The following is a 20266-nucleotide window of genomic DNA, read 5'->3' as shown; positions in this document are numbered from 1 at the left end:
ATATATATATATATATATATATAATTACACATATATAATACTTCTAGGCAATGAAAACCACTAAAACACATATGAAAAGAAGAGCAATTGATAAGTAAAAGTAATAAGTGTGAGTGATAGTTAAAATCCAGAACATATGTAGAATTACTACTGAGTTCTTACTATACCCATGTTCATAGGACATGAGGAAACATAGAGACTAAATAAACAGATGGGCAAATGGTGAGTTTTTGTACTTACAAATATAAAGTGAAACATATGAGGTTTCACCCAACATGGCCGAGGGAACAACAGCAATCGCCACAATCTACCCCCTACTGTCTGGATTTGGCACAGAAAGTTGGAGGCAAATTTGTTCCCAGGGCAGACCTGGAGTTGGCCCTGGGTTTATCTCTGAAACTGGGGGTGGAGGCTGGGAGAGAGACTCCACTGCTGTTAATGTAACGGATTCATCCCTCTGCAAAGCAACATGCTAAGAAGCCTTGAAATAGCATTTCTTTTGCTTTACTGTTCTCTCTTTCTAAAAAATATTTTAAGGAATTGTTTTCCTAAACAAAAATTCATTGTGAGAAACCAAAATAACCAAATGCCCGCAAATAAAGAATGATTATGTAAACTCTAATTCATCAAGAGAAGAAAATAAGATTTTGCCATCAAAATGACAATTCAGCAGATAAGCAGGTGTAAAAACTGTATGAAGTCATGTCAAGCCAAAAGAACAAAGTACAGCACACAAAGTGGACTGTCCTGAGCACGCCCAGTGGGAACAGCAACATGTGCACAGCCACGTGACACATGTGTGCACAGCCGTTCCCATCTGAAAAACGTATAAACATGTGATCTTGACAATAAAACTGGTTAGGTGGTGACAATACATATCTCATTTTATTTTTTACTACAAAGATACAGCAAAGAGAGACATATTTAGTGGAAGTTCACTTGCTTTCTTGGTAGTTGCTAGCTTTCAAACAGGAGCCAGACTACAGGGTATCAGAGATATGAATGATGAGGATGGCGGTGACATTGCCTGAACCCTGGCACAGGTATCATGGAGCACTGCACGCCTATTAACTCCTTGGAAGTCATGTGGAGGCGGACACAATTATAGAACACACATCTAGGCCAAGGGAGTTAACTGACTTGCCCGAAGGTCTGCTGTTCAATGGAAAGTAGAACCAGGTAAGCCCCCGGATTTGGCTCTGTACACTCTACCTCCTCTCCATGGAGTTCGGAGGTATGTTTAACTAAAAACTCAGCACGTAAGTACAAACTGCTTTAAAGATACACACATTCACAAAGAAGGCTCAAAAGTGCTTTTTTGTTTAATCCTGGTGACTGAGCTTGAGAGAGATGGGAACTATGTAACATGAGTGATTCCACAGAGACAGTGTGGGAAACTTCCTGCAAAGAGGTGGATCCTGATGGCCACCGAGGCTACGTCGGATTCATCAACGTAAAGGCTACAGAAGGACTAAATAAGTTCTAATTTAATCTGATCTTCAAAATTCAGAAGTGGTTACAGTGAAAGAAAGAGCCCCTCTCTATCCTGTCCCCAGAGATTGCTGTTTAATAAAATTTACAAGCAGACATAGCATACACAATTCTGAATCTTGCTTTTTTCACTTAATTACGTATGTTGAAAATCTTTCCATACCGTTAACATAAGGAGCTTTTGTATTCATCTTTAAAAGAGTAATAAATGAAGATGGACTAACTTGGCAAGGGAACTCATTTTTAACCAATGCTCTGAGGAATCCCACTCAAGTTCAAGAGTCAGCAACCTGTGTGATGAGGGGCAATTTACCCAGTTCTACTGCTCCTGGACCTGGGATTGGAGCTAGGAGAACTGAGCATTTTAAAGTGTCCGAAATTACAGATGTGCTTAGCTTCCCCCTTGCACCAGATGTCCTGGCCCTCCTAGAAGACATCTGGAACTACTCTATATTTTCTGATTGAAACAAATTAGGGTAGTTCTAGATTTCAGCATGAACTTTCTCATATAGGGGCTGGTCCAAGGTTCCCTCTCATATAAAATAACCTATGAGTAAATGCTCATCAGACAAATAGCAGAGTAAGCCCATATAGGTTTGATTTAATAACCATACAGAACAGAGGCCCTGCTATAGGCTTTTATATTTAACTAGTGGCCAGGTGCACGAAATTTGTGCACAGGGGTGGGGTGGGGTGTGTGTGTCCCTCAGCCCAGCCTGCACCCTCTCCAATCTGGGACTCCTCGAGAAATGTCTGACTGCCCATTTAGGTCCGATCACGGTGGGATCGGGCCTAAACGGGCAGTCGGACATCCCTCTCACAATCCAGGACTACTGTTTCCCAACCGCTCGCCTGCCTGCCTGCCTGCCTGATTGCCCCTAACTGCTTCTGCCTGCCAGCCTGATCACCCCCTAACCATTCCCCTGCCAGCCTGATTGATTCCTAACTGCTCCCCTGCCAGTCCAATTGCCCCTAACTGCCCTCCCCTGCCAGCCTGGTCACCCCTAACTGTACTCTCCTGCAGGCCTGGTCACCCCCAACTGCCCTCCCCTGTTGGCCATCTTTGACCACATGGGGGCGGCCACCTTGTGTGTTGGAGTGATGGTCACTTTGCATATTACCTCTTTATTATATAGGATTTTCAACCAAGTGGCTTTCCCTGACCACCCATCTAAGTCAGCAACTCTCTTCCTCTCCGCCCCCCACCCCCCTTCCTTTAACTTGCTTTAATTTTCTTGGCAGCATGACACTACCTGAACTTTTATGATAGGGCAATCTGCTTGTCTGCCCTAGAGGCTGCCTCCAGGAGGCCAGGGACTTTGTTTTCATTCATTCCAGGACCATTTTCTGTTCCCCTGTTCTAGGCACTGAGGATACAGTGGTGAACGAGGTAAGACTCACGGAACTTAGGTTCTAGTGGGTGGAGAGAGACCAGCAAATCAGAAAACACAGGGTGTGTCATAAGGAAAACATTAAGTGGGAAAAGAGGAGAGAGAGCCGGGAGAAGGAGGCCAATTGCACAGCGAGCTGCAGGCCACTGCATGGGTTCTGTGAGGAAACAGCTTAGAAAGTGAGGGGTTCACCTTGACTGCTGTTTTGCTAGGGTTGATGGGAAAGATGAGAAGTTGGGTCTTGTCTGGGTGAAGCTTGAGAGGTCTTAAGGAGGGCTGGTGCTGAGGGGGGAGGCCTGGGCTGGAGACACAACTGTGGGAGTCCTCAGCACAGAGAGGAATTTAAAGTTTTGGCGGTGAGTGAACCTCCTAGGGACTGAGGTGAGCAAGTACAAAGACTGGGCCGAAGGCACTGAGGCACCACCAGTGTCCACAACAGTTGCAAACACATCGCAAGCACTCAGAAGATGCTTATTGAATGAACGAATGCATGAATGAATGTTCAAATTAATCCCTGACATAGGTGGTACTACCTCCATCTTTATGAAAGGAGAAATGTCCCTTAGCTTAGACTGAAAGTACACGTATGCTTTCTGTTCATTATCAAAACCAGACAGATTTCCGGATGTTAATTCTTTTACTTTGGTATACTTAAAGTCATGCCCTGTGCTATGGTAATGGCATATGCTGCTCAACACAATGGGCTTTACCAAGTTGAAACCCAAGTTCCCACTTTGCTTTACACAGGTGTCTAGGTGTGGGAGGTACAGACCCAAAGGACAAGCAGTGTCTTCTTCCCAGGTGGAAGGGTTCATCCGGTATAATCGGCAGTGACCAATTACGTCAGTGCACGTCCAGATCTGGAGAATACCTGCCCCTGCCAGCCCCAGCTCCAGCTGTTTTATACCCAGAAGAGGTGAACTTTAGAAAAACCACATAAGTAAGCTTTTATTAAAAGCTTATGTAATGTGGTGAGCACTATGCAAAGTGCTAGGGCAAAAAGTTAGGAAGGTCTCGGCTGGCAAGATGCTGCCGATCTAATGCGGGCGCTTAAGCTTCCTGTGCCATGGTCCTTTTCGGCGGCCTGGTGAAGAATATGGACCTCTTCCTAGAAGAATGTTTTAAATACATAAGGGAAACAATTATTTTGAAGAGCAGGTATTATAATACTAAAAATATCAAATTTGTTATATAGGAACACATGTTCTTTAATGATGCACTAAGTAACAAATCTAATGATACGTCTAAGAACTGTACTGACATTTTGAAGTAGCAATAAGTATACACAGTAATTGAGTATTTGCAACAATTATAATAATGTGATGTGAAAATATCTCTGATTTCCACTTGCAACAGAATCACAGGTCTGTTCTTATTCTGATTTGTTGACTTCATTTGCAACAGAAGAAAATGCTACATCACAGTCAGACTTTAGTGAAAATAAAGATGTGTTTTCCAGGTTCAAATTCATGACCCCCCTGGAATTCTGTCCGTGGAATGGGAGAGCCAGAGCCCTCTCACATGCACGCAGTGGCTTGTGCAGGTAAGTGTGGGTGTAGGAACGGGGCAGGGAGGGGCTGTTGAACAAAGGTTGTTAACTATGAACTGTGTTTTAGGGGACAGGGAGCTTGGGAAAGACCCATGATTCCATGGCAGTAATTAGATCTGGTATAAAATGAGGCTAAGAAGGCAGAGCTGCATCATGAAAGTGCCCTGTATGCTATGCCATGGTTTTTCAATGGAAGAAAGAATCGTGGAAATACTTTATTTTAAGGAGGGCAGATTTTCAGAGAATCAGGTTTATATTTTAGAAACATACTTTTAGCATGCTTGGAGAATGGACCAGTCCAGGGAGAAGCTGGCAGCAGGGAGATCTGTTGGAAAGATACTGAAGCATCCAGGCTAAGAGTTAAAAAGAGCCAAATTATGGTAGTGGCAGTGGAGACCAGAGAAGTGAGGGATGCAGAATGTCTCAAGGAGGTGGGATTAATATGGATTAGACAGGAGGGGTAATAAGACTCAGAAAAGACTCTCTGTCTGAGGGAGGGAAAAATTGAAGGAAAGGGGTCTGTAGGAAGACGGAGATTATGAAGAGTAATGAGTTCACTTGGGTTTGAGATGCCTATGGTAGAATTGGCTAGTAAGGAGTCAAAAATACAGAGCTTTCTCTATTGGGGCACTAAACTTCTCCTTATTGCTCTGTAAGGGCTCTTTATATACAATGCAAATATGTTTGCCAGTCCATCCATCCATCCATCCATCCATCCATCCATCCATCCATCCAGCAATCACTGGAAAGTTGTGAATTTCCCTTTGTGACTGCTACCTGAGCATCTTGCATAGAAAAAATTTTCTACCCCCATATTATGTAAGTGTCCATCTAAAATTTCTCTTAGTATTTTTATGATTTTGTTTTTTACATTTAAATATTTAAGACATCTAGACTTTATTTTGCATGAGGCAGTTAATTATTGTGGCACCACTTATAGAAGACTTCATAGTTCTCTAACTTATTTAAATTCAAGCAATTTTTATATGTTATTTAAATTCAAGAAATTTTTATACACATCTTTTACTTAACTTTTCCTCCTTAAAAAAAAAAACAGAAGAAAAAATACCGAGGAAAAAAACCCCAATCAACCATATGTCTACACACAGAATTAACCACTTAACAAAATGGGTCCATTTACCATTGTCAATGACAAATTCTAGAATTCTAACTACATTAGGGCATTCCATGGAAAATGGAGAGTATCCATTAATCTTTACACTGTGTAAGTCCTACAAATTGTACAGCCTTTTAAAGGGAGAAAGCTCACAGAAATGCATTAATGTGAAAATAGTCAGACAAAAAGATAAATGAAAAGGTAAAAATATATGCTGTCCAATAAAATTTCAAGAACATGCTCTGCTTTTGTGCTCCAGGCTATATTGATAACATTCCAAACAGCATCTAATTTAAATTTTTTCTCCCAACTCCTTTAGGGAAATTAGACGGCATGCATGCAGTCATTTGGGGGTTAATTCTTACTGATGTTGAATGCCTGGAGTCTTTGCTCTGCTCATCAGAGCATTAAATCTGAAAACTCAGGAGAGCAATGCAGCCAGGCTGCAAGAGTGATGCTATAAAGTTCTGCATTAAAAATTCATATTGCAGGCTTGCCTCAGAACTTGGCTCTGGCTGGAAGGAGAGCTAGAGGGGAAATATGAGACACCCCACTGTCTTTCTGGCAATTGGAGACATTCCTCAACAAACAGCACCTCAGGAAGAGAATGAAAGGGCAAACAAGCCGTGAAGGAAATCAATGAGTTCAATTAGCTAGCTCTCTCTTGCTTTCCTATAGCAAACTTTTCATTCTTAAGGCTGGTTCAAAAAGTTTTTTTATGATATCTCAGAACAAGAGCCCTAGCCCTTGCTGGTGCCCAGATGTTTGGCACCTCTCTTAATTTGTTTTACATCAGCCCAGAGAGCCCCAAATTCTCCCAGCCAGATGGAGCCAGATCTCTCCTGAACTCTACAAGTCACCCCGATGTGGGGCTGGAGGGGACCACACATTGAATAACCTGTCTCACTTTATAAAATGAGTCCTGCACACACGTGGCAGTTAGATTTCAGAAGACAGTTACTCTGTGGTTATTAACCTCCAGTGCTGATCCATTTGTTAGAGCATTAACAACTCCACAATGGTGTGTACGCTGAAATTTTTGCACCCAAGTGGCAACTAGTTAGGATTTGTATACTCAGAGCCCTGGGAAGATGACGCGACACACTTTAATAGCTGCAGTCTGCTGCGACGCAGACGGACTGATTATCACAAATTCAACATGGAAAACGATGGGATTCTGTAGAGTTGAAACAGACCTTACACTGGGGAAGTGAACCGACATTTTAAAGTGGGCCAAGTAAGATGCAACGTGCTTTGCAGACAACAGCAGCAATGGAGGCCCCACAAATTGAGGGCGTGTGTGCAGATTCTGTGCCAGGCACTCGTCATCAGAAGAGAGTTTAATGATGTCACAAGGGAAGTCCCTAAAGATGCCATAGCCACTGGCAAAATATAAACACACCAAGAGAAAGAGCAACTGTGAAGCTTCCTCGTTTAACGCCTGTAAGGCAAGGACAGCAGGGTAACAATAAATCAGGTCCCAAACAACAAGAAAACCCATGGGCAACCTTCTTAACATACTATTGGATGGAACATGGTGCAGCATGTGCTGTTTCTGAAGAACCGTTCATGACATGAAAGAAATATTTATGTACCAATAAAAAAATAGAAATGAAAATTGCCTGTCAATTTGATGCCACTTGTGAAAAAAAGGAAGAAAACAAAAATCACTGTATAGAAAAAAACCAGAAGAAAATATGCCAAAAGGTTAACATCAATTATCTCTGTGTTGTGAAATAATGAGTGATGATCTGTTTCTTAAAACATTTTAGAATTTTCTGGTATTGAGATCCCTCCTACTTCATTCTTCTTTCTCAGGATCGCTGCAGCTATTCGGGGCCTTTTTTTTTTCTTATTCCAGATTAATTTTTGGAGAGTTCGTTCTAGGTCTGTGAAATATGCCATTGTATTTTAATGGAGAGTGCACTGAATCTATAGATTGCTTTGGGTAGTTTGGACATTTTAATGATGTTGATTCTACCAATCCATGAACACGGTATGTTCTTCCATCTATTTCATATAGAACTCTAGAAAATGCAATTTGATTTACAGCTGGGGCAAAGGGCTGAGCCTCCTACCCCAGCATCTCCCAGGCATTCTTTGGGGGCTTCCCGAGGGAAGGGGGTGGAACCTTGGGCAGTATGAGACTCCTCAGCCAAGGAATTCCCAGAGGACCACTGGCTGCTGACGTCACCAGCATCAGGGAAAAGAAACTGCTCAGAAACACCTCCTTCTGTAGGGCTCTCCGCTGTGTGGGCCTGATATCTCTGTGGACATCACCGAGTAGACATTTCAGTTTTATGTGTGTTCCCATAAGAAATGCCTGGCGATCCCATAAGCCAAAACCGAATAGAGAATGTGCTTTTAAGATTATGTGTTAAGACTCATTCATCTGCTTTTCTTAGAATTATATCAAAGTTTGATGTGGTTTTATTTCAAGAGTCTGATGAAATGATACTTTTATCTAAGAATATTTTTTCTTAAATTATAAAGACTCTACTAGTACACATGAGCCAAATGTTTTCTGGGTGTAAAGAGATAGCAGTTTACTCAGATGCCCATTAGTTAACCAATTTATGGATCTCTTTCATCCTTTTTTAAAAAAGTGGATTTTTTTTAAAGAAGGGCAGGGTAGGAATTCCAAATAGGAATAAATGCAGGGCTGAGGCCTAAAGAGAGAAAATCTTAGCAATAAAAGGAATTGATGGTGAAGAACTGGCTCTGAGTAGCTGAGGCTAGAACAGGGCTCCTTGGGGTGCGGGGAGGGGCAGCTGATATACATTTCTGGGCCCAGCACTCTAGAAGAGGGCCCAGGAGTCAGCTGTGCTCATATCAATTCATTTTGCCTGCAAAGATCTATAGCCAGGCCACCCTTGCTGGGAGCAGGGTGGAAACATTTTTTTAGGAGAGCTCAGACCCACTCAGGGGTTTGGACTATGTTGCTGTGGTTTAGGATTAACATCCTGGCATTTGCTTGAGAGGAGGTGGAATGCCCAGAATGATGGCCTGGTTCCTCTCTTACCCTGACTCCTCCCATCCACTCCAGCCACTTGTCATCTCCACCTCCTAATAGCTCTCTCATCTGTCCCCTGCTGCCCTCTTCATTATCATTATCCTAGACTGAGCCATCACACTTTCTAAAGAAGGTGAATTTTTTTAAAGTGATATTTATTGATGATTCAGAGAAACTCCTAGAGGGCTCAGAATTGCAAAATAAAATGCATCTAAGATCTCAGTTAAGTCAAAGTCAGCAGCTTTCTGTAAAAACAAAAAAAAAAGTTAAACACCCTGAACTCTTCACTGAGTTGTCATGGCAACCATTTCATTTTTTCCCATAGAGGAGACAATTAGGTGCTGACCTGGGTGTTGGCCCAAGGGTTTTGAAAGAAAAGCTTCCTTTTCTCCAAAGGGGACAGGGCTGTTGATTTTTATTGTTACTTCAGGCTCTGAAGGACTCATTACTGATAGTTATGCTTTATGTTTAATGAGTACAACAAAGAGAGGTTAGAAAATGCAGGTGGCAAACCCCAGGACAACACAGTCTGTCCCTCCCTTGGGCCAGTTGGGGAAGTACTCCCTCAGGGGATGTAAATTCACAGGAACATCACACTCTCTCCTTCACTGGGGTACCCTTCTAATTTATTCTCTGGGACAATAGCAGAGATGGAGCGAAAGATTCCAAATGGAATCTCCGTGGGCCTAAGACTTCCTTCCTTAAAGTACCAGTTAAGTCCCTTGTATTTTCCACCCACAATGCTAGGCTCTGGGGATACAACAGTGAGCTAAACACACATGCTTATAAGCCTAACCAATGGACACAGACACCAGCGGGGTGAGGGCATGAGTGTGTGTGTGTGTGTGTGTGTGTGTGTGGGGATGGGCAATGAGGGATAAGGACAGATATGTAATACCTTAATCAATAAAGAGGAAAAGAAATTAAAAATATTTTAGAATTTTCTAAATTCTGTAGACTAAACATGACATTTTAAATTAAAACTAATAAATGTCATATAAAAGTCTTCATTGATTTGGGGCAATTCCATTGCAAGGACAGTTTCTCACTTCTGTCAGTCTTCCTGCCTCCCTGCAAAAGGGCCCGACTGGTCAGTGTGTGCCCTTTGCCACTTTTGGAGCAAAGGAGAAGAGGTGCTGCGTCACGATGACCTGCGGGGCCACAGCCCTCAGCAGCAGCCAGGTCTCCGTGGTGAGTCAGAAACACATGGCTTTTGAAGGAATTTCACTGGGGGCAGAAGGTGGCGTGAACATTCCAGGCCGGGCCTCCATCACAATTCTTATGTCTTAAAGCACTTTAAAGGTTCAGATGGCTCCTGCTTTCTTCTTAGAAGACAACAGCTTCCTTGGTTTGCCCTTCTAGAGAGCATACAGCCCCACTGGTCATTCACCTCAGCTGTACCCCTGATCCACCTGTCTTCAGAGCAAAGGCTGATTCATTAAGTCAACAAAAACAGATGATGTACCAGCAACCATGCTAATGTGCATGTGGTGGTACACAGAGAATAAGACAGGATCCTCCTGAGGAAGTTCAGCTGGCATTTGGCAACACGATGCAGTCTGCAGGAACCCTCCCATTCTCTCACAGACCCCCACAGTCTGGGAAGCAAGAAGGCATACATTTTAATGCCCATTTTACAGATCACTAGATGCGTGATGATCTTCTACAAATTCATGTTTTCTTCCAACAGCCCCTTTATCCATTTCCTTTAGCTTCAAACTGTGAGTTCCCCAAGATTTATCTTTATAGTGAATCAGAAAAACTTTGAGGATCTCTAAAAAAAGCAAAACTTTTATAGAACCATGCCAAACTCAGGTGACAGTCCATGAAGAATGCTTTTCTCTACGATACCCTCTTCAAGGATGCTAGATGAATATGATTGTTATCTTGATGTTCATAAACATGTTTATGCCCACACATATAGGACAGCTACATATGCATGTGGTTTCATGTGCAGAGCCTGTGTCCATGTGCATATCACATCAGTAACTAGCCTGCTCCCTTTACTCTGCAGTTCTAGCACTATTTCAATGTGGGCTTTTAGCAAGATTAGCTGAAGGGAGGAGTAAAGGTTTCTGAATCTCATGCATGCCATTAATTTCTAGACCTGTGTGGAGGCCGCAGAACAGGTAAAGAATCCTTGACACTCAGAGGAATTTCTACCTGGATTTGAAAATATAAAGCCACCCCCCTCTTTCAGCACAGCCCCCTGGACTAGAGAAAACTCCAGATCAGGGCTGCATTGCTTAGAGAAAACAAAACAGCTGCCGTTGGTGCAAAAGTCAAGGAAAGCCCTTTAGGGCTCACCCAGGCTCCGGATTTTAGGTGTGGAGCACAATACTTGTACAGGGGGAAAATCCCAGGAATTTTACAAAATGCACACACTCTTTTGGAGATAAAATATAGAAGAAAAAGTCATCAAGTGTTCCCTCTCTGATCTGCTTCAGTTCTTTCTAAGGTTTAGGGACAGTAGGTTCTTTATTCAAGCCTATGCCCTGGAAACCATAAAAGTAGCTGCTTCACTATTTTTAGGGAAATTAATCTAGCCAGGATAATTACAGCAACCCATACTGGAAATTGATGACTAATCAAAAGGACAGGAAATAGAAAATTTCACATTCTTAAAGGTACAGCAGATAGACTCCACTTCTGGACAGTGAAGTTGGTCTTTTCAAATACAATCAGGGGAAGCAAAATTGGACTAGAGCAGTGATTCTCAACCTTCTGGCCCTTTAAATACAGTTCCTCATGTTATGACCCAACCATAAAATTATTTTCGTTGCTCCTTCATAACTGTAATGCTGCTACTGTTATGAATCATAATGTATATATCTGATATGCAGGATGGTCTTAGGCGACCCCTGTGAAAGGGTCGTTCGACTGCCAAAGGGGTCGCGACCCACAGGTTGAGAACCGCTGGCCTAGAGGATTATCAAAATAGTGTGCGAGTCTCAGGCTTCGTCACCCGGGCTCTATCAGGCCCAGTTGCCTAAGTCTTGCATGTGGAGCTGTAAAAAGATAAGTAAAAGAGAAATCAGTCTGCTAAGGTAGATCCAATGGGGCTTGTGGGATAGGGACAGAGAACTGAAACCCTTCAGGGAGCCTGTCACACAGGCAACACTGCTCCCATGAGGAGGCAGCACAAGGGTCCTTACAGGCCACCGTGTAGTGTGCCAACAGCACTGCATTTCGAGTCCAAAGGACTAGATCTGGGGCCTGACTGCATGTCTTGGGACTGTTTCCCTGTCCATGCAGTGAGCACAATAAAAGCTTTCTCAATGACTGTTGGAAAGAGTAAATAAGATACCCTGTTCGAAACCACCGTGAAAAGTCCAGGTGATCTGTATGCAGGGAAGGCACCTGCCCCATCTCCATTCTATGAGACACCGGTGGCATCTCCCTTCTGGGAGTCGTGTCTTGAGCTGTCGGGTTTGTCACCTTTTCAAATCGTGTTTCTGGTCCTCCAGGCCCCACTGATGGGCATGGAATCCCCCATCTCCACAATGCAGGCACAGGCTCCCCGAAACCATTTCAGCAAAACTGTAAGCCAAGCGCAAATGGGAAAGTTTTCTGCTTTCTCAGAGCATATTGTATATTGTGATAAAATACTGGTTATATACTTGAAATAAAGAAAACACTATAAAATTAACCAAAGTGAAGTTCCTCATAAATGTCTCTTTTGTAATGTAGTATGTAAGTACATGCATATACAATGTAGCTCTTATAGGCAAGGAATACAACATGAGTTACCTTAAGAAACATAAATTTTGCTGGCAGGAAAGGTTTGGGAGGTGCAAATTCTCCTAAGACTAACATTAGCTATAAAAAAATGTAGTATTTCAGTGCAATTCAATATTTTCTTTCATCAGAGGCTCAGAGCCGCAGCCCACAAGTTAAGAGGAATGTAGTAAGCTGACTGTGTGTTACAACTGAAGCTCCTTTTGCAACCAGGATTCTAGGAGACAGAGCAAAGAGGTGGCCATGGACTTGAGCTGAAATGGGAATTCCTGCACTTTTGCTCAGAATGCTAGTATCTTGGCTGGGAGAGCTGCATTCCTTCTGCAGTTGCAGCAGCAACCTAAGTCTAAGAACCAGTGAACAGCTGTGAAAGACAGGCACAGAGACGAGGCCTGGGTGATGGCGCCAGGCCTCTCTCCACCTCCAAGTCCACCCGGAACCACTCCACACCACTCTGCTTTGCTAGAATCTCCAAGTTAAAGTCATTAGGTACTAATTCTCCATTTGCTGAGAGAAGTGGGAAGATCTGTACACAGGGCGACCACCTGAGAAGGAGGAGGTACCTTTTTAACTAAAAATAAAGGCGGCGAGGGCAGAGAAATAATTCATTTATTTAACCCAGAAATGGTTATAATCTGAAACCCTGCAAACCCATTACACAACAACTGTTCTGGCAAACGCCGCTATGTTCCAACAAATATTAAACTGTGCTTGCCATTTGTCTAAGGAATCTTGCATTAATAAACATGAAGAAGAACACTTTTACCTCCCACTCTCAATGACAGGACCAAACAAAGACCAGCTGTATTCATCAATGGGTCCTTGTTCTGCACATAAAGGCTAATTACATTTTGCTTCAAGCCTACACATGGAAAACTTTACTGCTGTGGTGGCCGTCACAGTCAGCCCGTGCTGTCCCAGCTGACGCAGGGTGATGACTGTACACAATAAACAGGGGTCTTGGAACAGCCCTGGTGCCTTCGACCTGCAGGCTTCTTTACAAAATGGGGGTGAGGGATGGTCACACCAGTGACATCTTCCAGCAACACAGAGGCAGAGGCAACCCATGCTCTTTAAATCTCATGGAGCGATGATGCCAGCAAGGTCAGTCTTCTCCAAGATCTGCTAATTTCAGAAAAGCGCCCCAAGCCCTCCTGCAAGTTTGCTAGGAATAGCTTCTACTGCTGATAGTGCTGTCACTGTGTGCTAGGTGCTGCACACACACCTCTTCATTACTCATCACAACCGCCCCATGCCTTGACTACTATTATACCCATTGTACAGCTGAGAAAAGAGAGATGTAAAGGTCACACAAAAATGGGGGTGAGGGATGGTCACACCAGTGACATCTTCCAGCAACACAGAGGCAGAGGCAACCCATGCTCTTTAAATCTCATGGAGCGATGATGCCAGCAAGGTCAGTCTTCTCCAAGATCTGCTAATTTCAGAAAAGCACCCCAAGCACTCCTGCAAGTTTGCTAGGAATAGCTTCTACTGCTGATAGTGCTGTCACTGTGTGCTAGGTGCTGCACACACACACCTTCTCATTACTCATCACAACCGCCCCATGCCTTGACTACTATTATACCCATTGTACAGCTGAGAAAAGAGAGATGTAAAGGTCACACAGGGAGAGTGAGTAGTGGCCCTGTGTGAACCACTCCCAGGTCAGTTTTCTCAAAGCCCACATTCCCCTATGCCTCCCCAATCCCCTTCCTATGTTTTCTGTCAACAAATACATAAGAATTGTTCCTTTCCAAGATATACAATGAATTGTTCTGAAATGTTTTAAGACCATTTGTGAAAAGATTTGCCCCTGGAGGGCTTATATTTATATGTATTAAAGAAAAGCTGTCTACTCTAATAAAACATACATAGGTTGGGGCTGAAGCAGATGATAAGAGTGACAAACCTTTCCCAGAAAATAGAAGGGGAGAGGAATGCGGAGGGGGAAGCTTCACGTGGGATCTCCAAGACTGAAGCAATTGCCTCCAAAGTTAAAAGAAAGTAGCAATTATTATCTCAGTCCATTCTCTACATTTTTTGTGGATTACTTACTCTGGGAACCATCTACAGTAAGTGTTTGCCCCCAGGCTGCCTTTTGTTAGTAGTTGTCCATCTCTGATTTGGGAAATGCGGGGTCCCTGTGTGAGCCCAAGTCCAACCCTCAGCACCCATCGTGCCCATCTTGACCCTGCAGAGAAGCCATTCAGGACTTCGGGATGGTCCTCCAAAGAGCAACCTTGCTGGCCTGTTTTCACAAACTACCTCCTTTGGCCTCCAGGAGCTCCTCATCTTGACTCATCTTTCAACCTCAAATCACATGTCACTCCCTCAGGAAGGCTTCCTTGACAATTCTTTCCTTTCGCTCTAGCTGGGCCTGTGCTGGGGACACTTGCCATTCTCATTTCCAGTTCCCTCTCCCCCATCTCCCAGGGGCTGCCCTCTGGCTTCTAAGTTTGCCACAAGGATTCCTGGCAGGGAAAGGAAGGAGGGTACGTCCACGGGGTGCTGGTGCCACCCCAGATTTCTCAACTCTCCCAAAGGCCACCAGTTCCTCTCAAGGTGGTCACTTCAAACCTGGGCATGGCAGACTCCAGCCAGTGCTCACTACGGATGCTACATTCTCTCTATGTCTCTCCCCCTGCCCCCCTCCTGGCCCAAGCCACAGTGAACAGTCCAGCTTTAAACTCTCTCTGATTACCCTAGTTGGAGTGTGCTGCCTTGTCTTCTGCAGAGACCCTGACTGGCACAGGTGCCCGTCATAATTAATGTTCCTTCTATTACAGCAGTGATCACACTGGATTGCAATGGCTTTTCTCTCTCCTGAGCCTTTTATCCCAGGCTTTCCAGAGCCCAGCACTGGTCTAGGCACAAAGGAGCCTCCAGGAATGTCTGCTGGACTAATGAGTGGACCTGTTATTTTTGAGTCACGCATATTGTGTTTCTGTCAGGCTTGTTCTCTCCACGTGCACATGTGCATACCACACCCTGCCTCCCTATTCATCATTGGAGAATTTCCTGCTATGATCACAGGAGGGAACACACACCAGGAGCACCCATGACCCTGTCAGCAGTTTGTGACAACAGCCAGTCCCAAAGCAAAGTATTTTCATGATGAGCAATTGATCCCCATACATTGTGACAGTTTTCTGGTTCTGGTTGAGAGAAGTGAATTACCCCGCAGCATTAGTCTGGCCTATAGTGAGTCCTGAAAAGGATGGGGACAGGGGCTACGACATCCCTTCTCTGATTCTGTCTCCCAGTCACTTCCCCAGCCACCATGTTCCCTACCCAGAGAAGATGAAAACCTTAGAGCAGAAGGAAATTTAAGTCCTTACTGGATGACTGTTCTGTTTCAACCTCAGTCCCTAAAACAAACCGATCAGGTGGACACAAATTTTCCATGCAGCCTTTTGGAAGCAAAGATGAATCTAAACCAGGGACAGTATCCCTGCAGGCCCTCTACCGGGAATTGAGCCTGTAACCCCGCACGTGCCCTGACTGGGAATCAAACTGGCAGCCTTTCAGTGCACGTGATGACACCCAACCAACCGAGCCACACCAGCCGAGGCTGGAAGTTGAACTTTTCTAACGCTCTCAAAGCAATGTTTTTCAAAATGGTTTATAATTGAGATCCACAGGAGTAACTATGTTTTACATTTTGATCCTGGGAGTAGGGTGGCACTATTTAGCGCCACCCCCGCCCCCGCCACCTCCCCCAGCCCACTAGGGCCTGTGTGAGTGAGCACAGCAGAACTTTCTTTCCAGGAAGTTTCAGGTGGTAGGATTGTTCTGAGAGCACCAGAGCTTGGGTATTAAACTGACACAAGCAACTCATGGGAATGACACTGCATTCCTTACAGCAGTTCCAGAGGCCAAGCACTTCTAAACCCTGAACCGCTCTGCAAAGCCAACAGACAGAAGGGAGAAGAGGGGAAATCCTTCATGGATTGGCAAAATCATGTGAGACCTGACCAAACGTGCAGATGGAGGAAGCCAGGCAGAGACTTACTTGGCAGTAATTTCTTCATCATATTTGGTTTTCAGGTCAAATAATTCTGTTCGAGTTTTTTCCAGGGCTGAAAGGAAGAGGACGTAAAACCATAACATAAGACACTAATTGTTTAAATTAAATTTAAAAAGGAACAGTATACAAGTAACAGATTCTCATTTCAAAAGAGTAAAAAATTACCAAAGTATACAGAATGGAATAGAAAATCGCCTTTCACTTCCACCTCATTTCATCCCATGCACCTCCTCAGAGATCACCACTGGTTATATTAGTGTTTAGATTTCTTCCCTTTAAATATATTTTGTTGTTTAAAAATATCCCCATACATCTTTGTACATCAAGCATGTCAAACTCACGACCCGTGGGCCGCATGCCTCATTTATTTGGCCCGTGCTAGCCTTTGAGTTTGACGTGCTTGTTGTACATGTATCTATCTATTTTTCATCCCCCATAAATAGGATGATACAAGTATTTCCTGAGACTTGCCTTTATCAGTAACAATTAGCTCGGGTATAGAGCCTGCCTGCCCCACGTCAGGCACTTCAGCGTGCCTAGAAGTGAGGGGCTGGGGTAAGGAGCTTCGACATTCCAACTGCAGATCAATACCACCAGCTGGCCTCCCAACAGGCAAATTACATTCCCACGAATACTCTGAGTGAGACTATTTTCCTATGTACTCACCAACACCGAAGACTATCAATTAAAAATTTGTTTGACAGTCTGCTAGGCAAAATAATCGTTCACTGATTTAATTAGCATATCCCAGACTATTAAAAATTGTTAACATTTTTTTCATGTGTATCAGCCATGTGTATTTATTCTGCAAATTGCCTGTTCACATCCTTACTCCACTGTTCTACTGGACTGTTTATCTACTTTTATGATTTGTAGGTAGTCTTTATATATTGAGTTTTATGCATTGTCTGTTAAGTTTATTGTGATTATTTTCCCATTTAAATTAAACATATAGTGCTGTTTCCCTCAGAATAAAAAAAAGAAAAAAGTAATAAAAAATTTAGCATAACCTTTCTTGCTATCTTTTACATTTTAAAGGTCTGTTATCTCTGTTCTCCTTAACTTCACTAGGGGTAGAAATAAGTTTTTCTTTTCCTAATATTGTTCCAAATGAAATGTCGGTCCTTGACAGTTTGGTGATTTAGATGAGTTTGTTGGAAAAAGAGCAGGAATAAAGAATGGCTTGTGGAAAGGATGAAAATGTAATTCAGATCCTCCCGCCTCGACATTAACAACTCAGTGTGGGTGACTAAGAAGTCAAGGTGGAGAAGCGGGGGGCTCTCTGTGGCGTTCTGGAGCGTGGGCGCCCTTCCTCCTCCAGGCTCACCACGGCGGGGCAACAGAGAGCAGAGGGGGCCTGGAGAGACCTGGAGATCGACCAAACTTCCCCCATGTCAGTCTTCCCTGCATCAACTTGACAAGCATGAAGAATATCACACCTGTTTGCAGAGTCTGAACTTTATGTTCCGCTTCTTCCAGCTTTGAGGTGGTGGACATCTGTGTCTCTTGCAGCTTTCTGAAAAGGAAGAGAAGAAAGCCAAATTGGTCATCTTGTTTACCAACATAAACACCTTGTGTGTGTTGGAGCTAAGATGATCAGCTATCTTCACCATAACACACACAGCCAGCAACAGGCACATGATCAGGTATCACTTGTCATGCCATGAGCACTGAGGAGCTCACCTACTGATGATCTTCTACTACCCAACTCTGTGCCCACATGTTACATGAAGTGAAGTGTGCATCCTGTGGGACTTGATGGGTGGTAACTGATGTAGAAGGTCATCCTAAATGTAATTGGTTCTGAAATGCCAGATATTAAAAAAATCATCATCATGCACTCATTGTTTTCTGAAGTTAGCCCACGAAGAATGATACATCTACATTTTGCTGACACAATGAAGGAATTTGTTGGAATAAAGGATGTATTAAATAGATGTGACAGCTGTTCCATTTTTGTGATAATGGAATGCGAATGCAACTGCAATACCTAATGGGAAATACTGAATGTTTTAAACTACATTCCACATATTTACATTTCCCATGATCTCCAAATGAATTCCCTGGTCAATAAATAACATTCCTTCCTCCTAATCTGCAGAAAATTCTCCAAAAATAAGTTTATTATTTTTACATCATATGAATATAACATATGCTCTCATAATAATAAATCTGGGAATACAGAAAAGTAGAAATGACAGTTTTAAAAAAGTACCCAAATTTCCATCACCTATGGAAATGGACTGCTCATATTTTCACATACTTCAATTATAAAATTAATATATGCCCTGAGTTAAAAACAAACAAAAAACCCCCAAAACATCCTATATAATAAAAGCCTAATATGTGAAGTGTCCGGTCGTCTGTTCAACCAAAGCGTAATATGCTAATGATATGCTAAGGCCACGCAATCACTCGCTATGACATGCACTGACCACCAGAGGGCAGATGCTCCGACTGGTAGGTTAGCTTGCTGCTGGGGTCCGGCCGATTGGGACTGAGCAAGATGGGCCAGACATGCCCTGGAGCCCTCCCATGGTTCCTCCCTGGCTGGCCAACCTCCTGTGTCCCTCCCTGGCCCTGATCGTGCACCGGTGGGGTCCCTCAGCCTGGCCTGCTTCCTCTTGCAATCCAGGACCCCTTGGGGAATGTTGGAGAGCTGGTTTAGGCCTGATCCCGCTCAATACAGGAGCCGCCACCTGGTGGTCAGTATGGCTGGCAAGCACAGCGGTGGTGGTGGGAGCCTCTCCTGTCTCTGTGGCAGTGCTAAGGATGTCTGACTGCCCTGCGGGGAGCGTGCCTAAGCTGTCAGTCGTATATCCCCCAAGGGCTCCAGGACTGCAAGAGGAAGCAGGCCGGGCTGAGGGACTCTCCCCAAGTGCACGAATTTCATGCACCGGGCCACTAGTGAATATTATAAGAGCATGGAAGGTAGTTCTATTTCTTAGTTCTATTTCTTCCTCATACAGAGTTCTTTCACAGCCTTCTAAAATTTTTCTACGTTTACAGAAATATAATATACTCTAAAGCAGCGGTTCTCAACCTGTGGGTCGCAACCCCTTTGGGGGTCGAATGACCCTTTCACAGGGGTCGCCTAAGACCATCGGAAAACACATATATAATTACATATTGTTTTTGTGATTAATCACTATGCTTTAATTATGTTCAATTTGTAACAATGAAATTGGGGGTCACCACAACATGAGGAACTGTATTAAAGGGTCGCGGCATTAGGAAGGTTGAGAACCACTGCTCTAAAGTAATATACACTGATGTAATTTACTATAGTGTAATGTAAACTCATATGCAATATACTGTAGTGTAATATATACTCATAGGTAATATACTATAGTGTAATATACACTTACATGTTATATACTGTAGTGTGATATACACTCATATCTAATACTAGAGGCCTGGTGCACGAAATTCCCTTCAGCCCAGCCTGCACCCTCTCCAATCCGGGAACCCTTGGGGGATGTCCCCGGGATCGGGCCTAAACTGGCAGTCGGACATCCCTCTCACAATCCTGGACTGCTGGCTCCTAATTGCTCACCTGCCTGCCTGCTTGGTCGCCCCTAAGTTGTCCCCACCTCCCCCCCCCCTGCCAGCCTGGTCGTTCCTAACTGCCCCCCCTGCCAGCCTAATTGCCCCCAACTTCCCCCCCTGCCAGCCTGGTCGCCCCCAACTGCCTCTGGGCTGGCCTGGTCGCCCTACGCAGCCTGATGTTCATTTGTTTGGTCGTCCCTTACTAACCCCCCTGCTGGCCTGGTGGTAGGCAGCTATCTTGTGAGGGCATGAGAGTTAATTTGCATATTACCTCTTTATTATATAGGATTTTGAAATATAAACTCATATGTAATATACTATAGTTCAATATGCACTCACATGTAGTATATACTGCAGTGTATATTACATATACTGCCTGCCCCTTCTT

At 43.8% G+C, this 20266-nt stretch overlaps 1 protein-coding gene across 2 annotated transcripts in view; it reads right to left on the bottom strand.

Moving 5' to 3' along the window:
- CUX1 (cut-like homeobox 1) overlaps positions 1–20266 on the bottom strand; it is a 339346-nt gene that overhangs the window by 119702 nt on the left and 199378 nt on the right. For both annotated transcript variants that reach the window (XM_014550122.1, XM_014550123.1), the window contains exons 7-8: positions 17769–17845; positions 16315–16381 (exon numbers count right to left, since the gene is read on the bottom strand). In XM_014550122.1, the coding sequence (XP_014405608.1) occupies positions 16315–16381; positions 17769–17845 (144 nt within the window). The remainder of the gene's footprint in view (positions 1–16314; positions 16382–17768; positions 17846–20266) is intronic.

Source organism: Myotis brandtii, unplaced genomic scaffold (genome assembly GCF_000412655.1).
Source record: "Myotis brandtii unplaced genomic scaffold, ASM41265v1 scaffold583, whole genome shotgun sequence".
NCBI classification, from domain to species: domain Eukaryota; kingdom Metazoa; phylum Chordata; class Mammalia; order Chiroptera; family Vespertilionidae; genus Myotis; species Myotis brandtii.
Note: the sequence above shows the minus strand (reverse complement) of the source record. Positions and strands in the feature narration are given on the sequence as shown.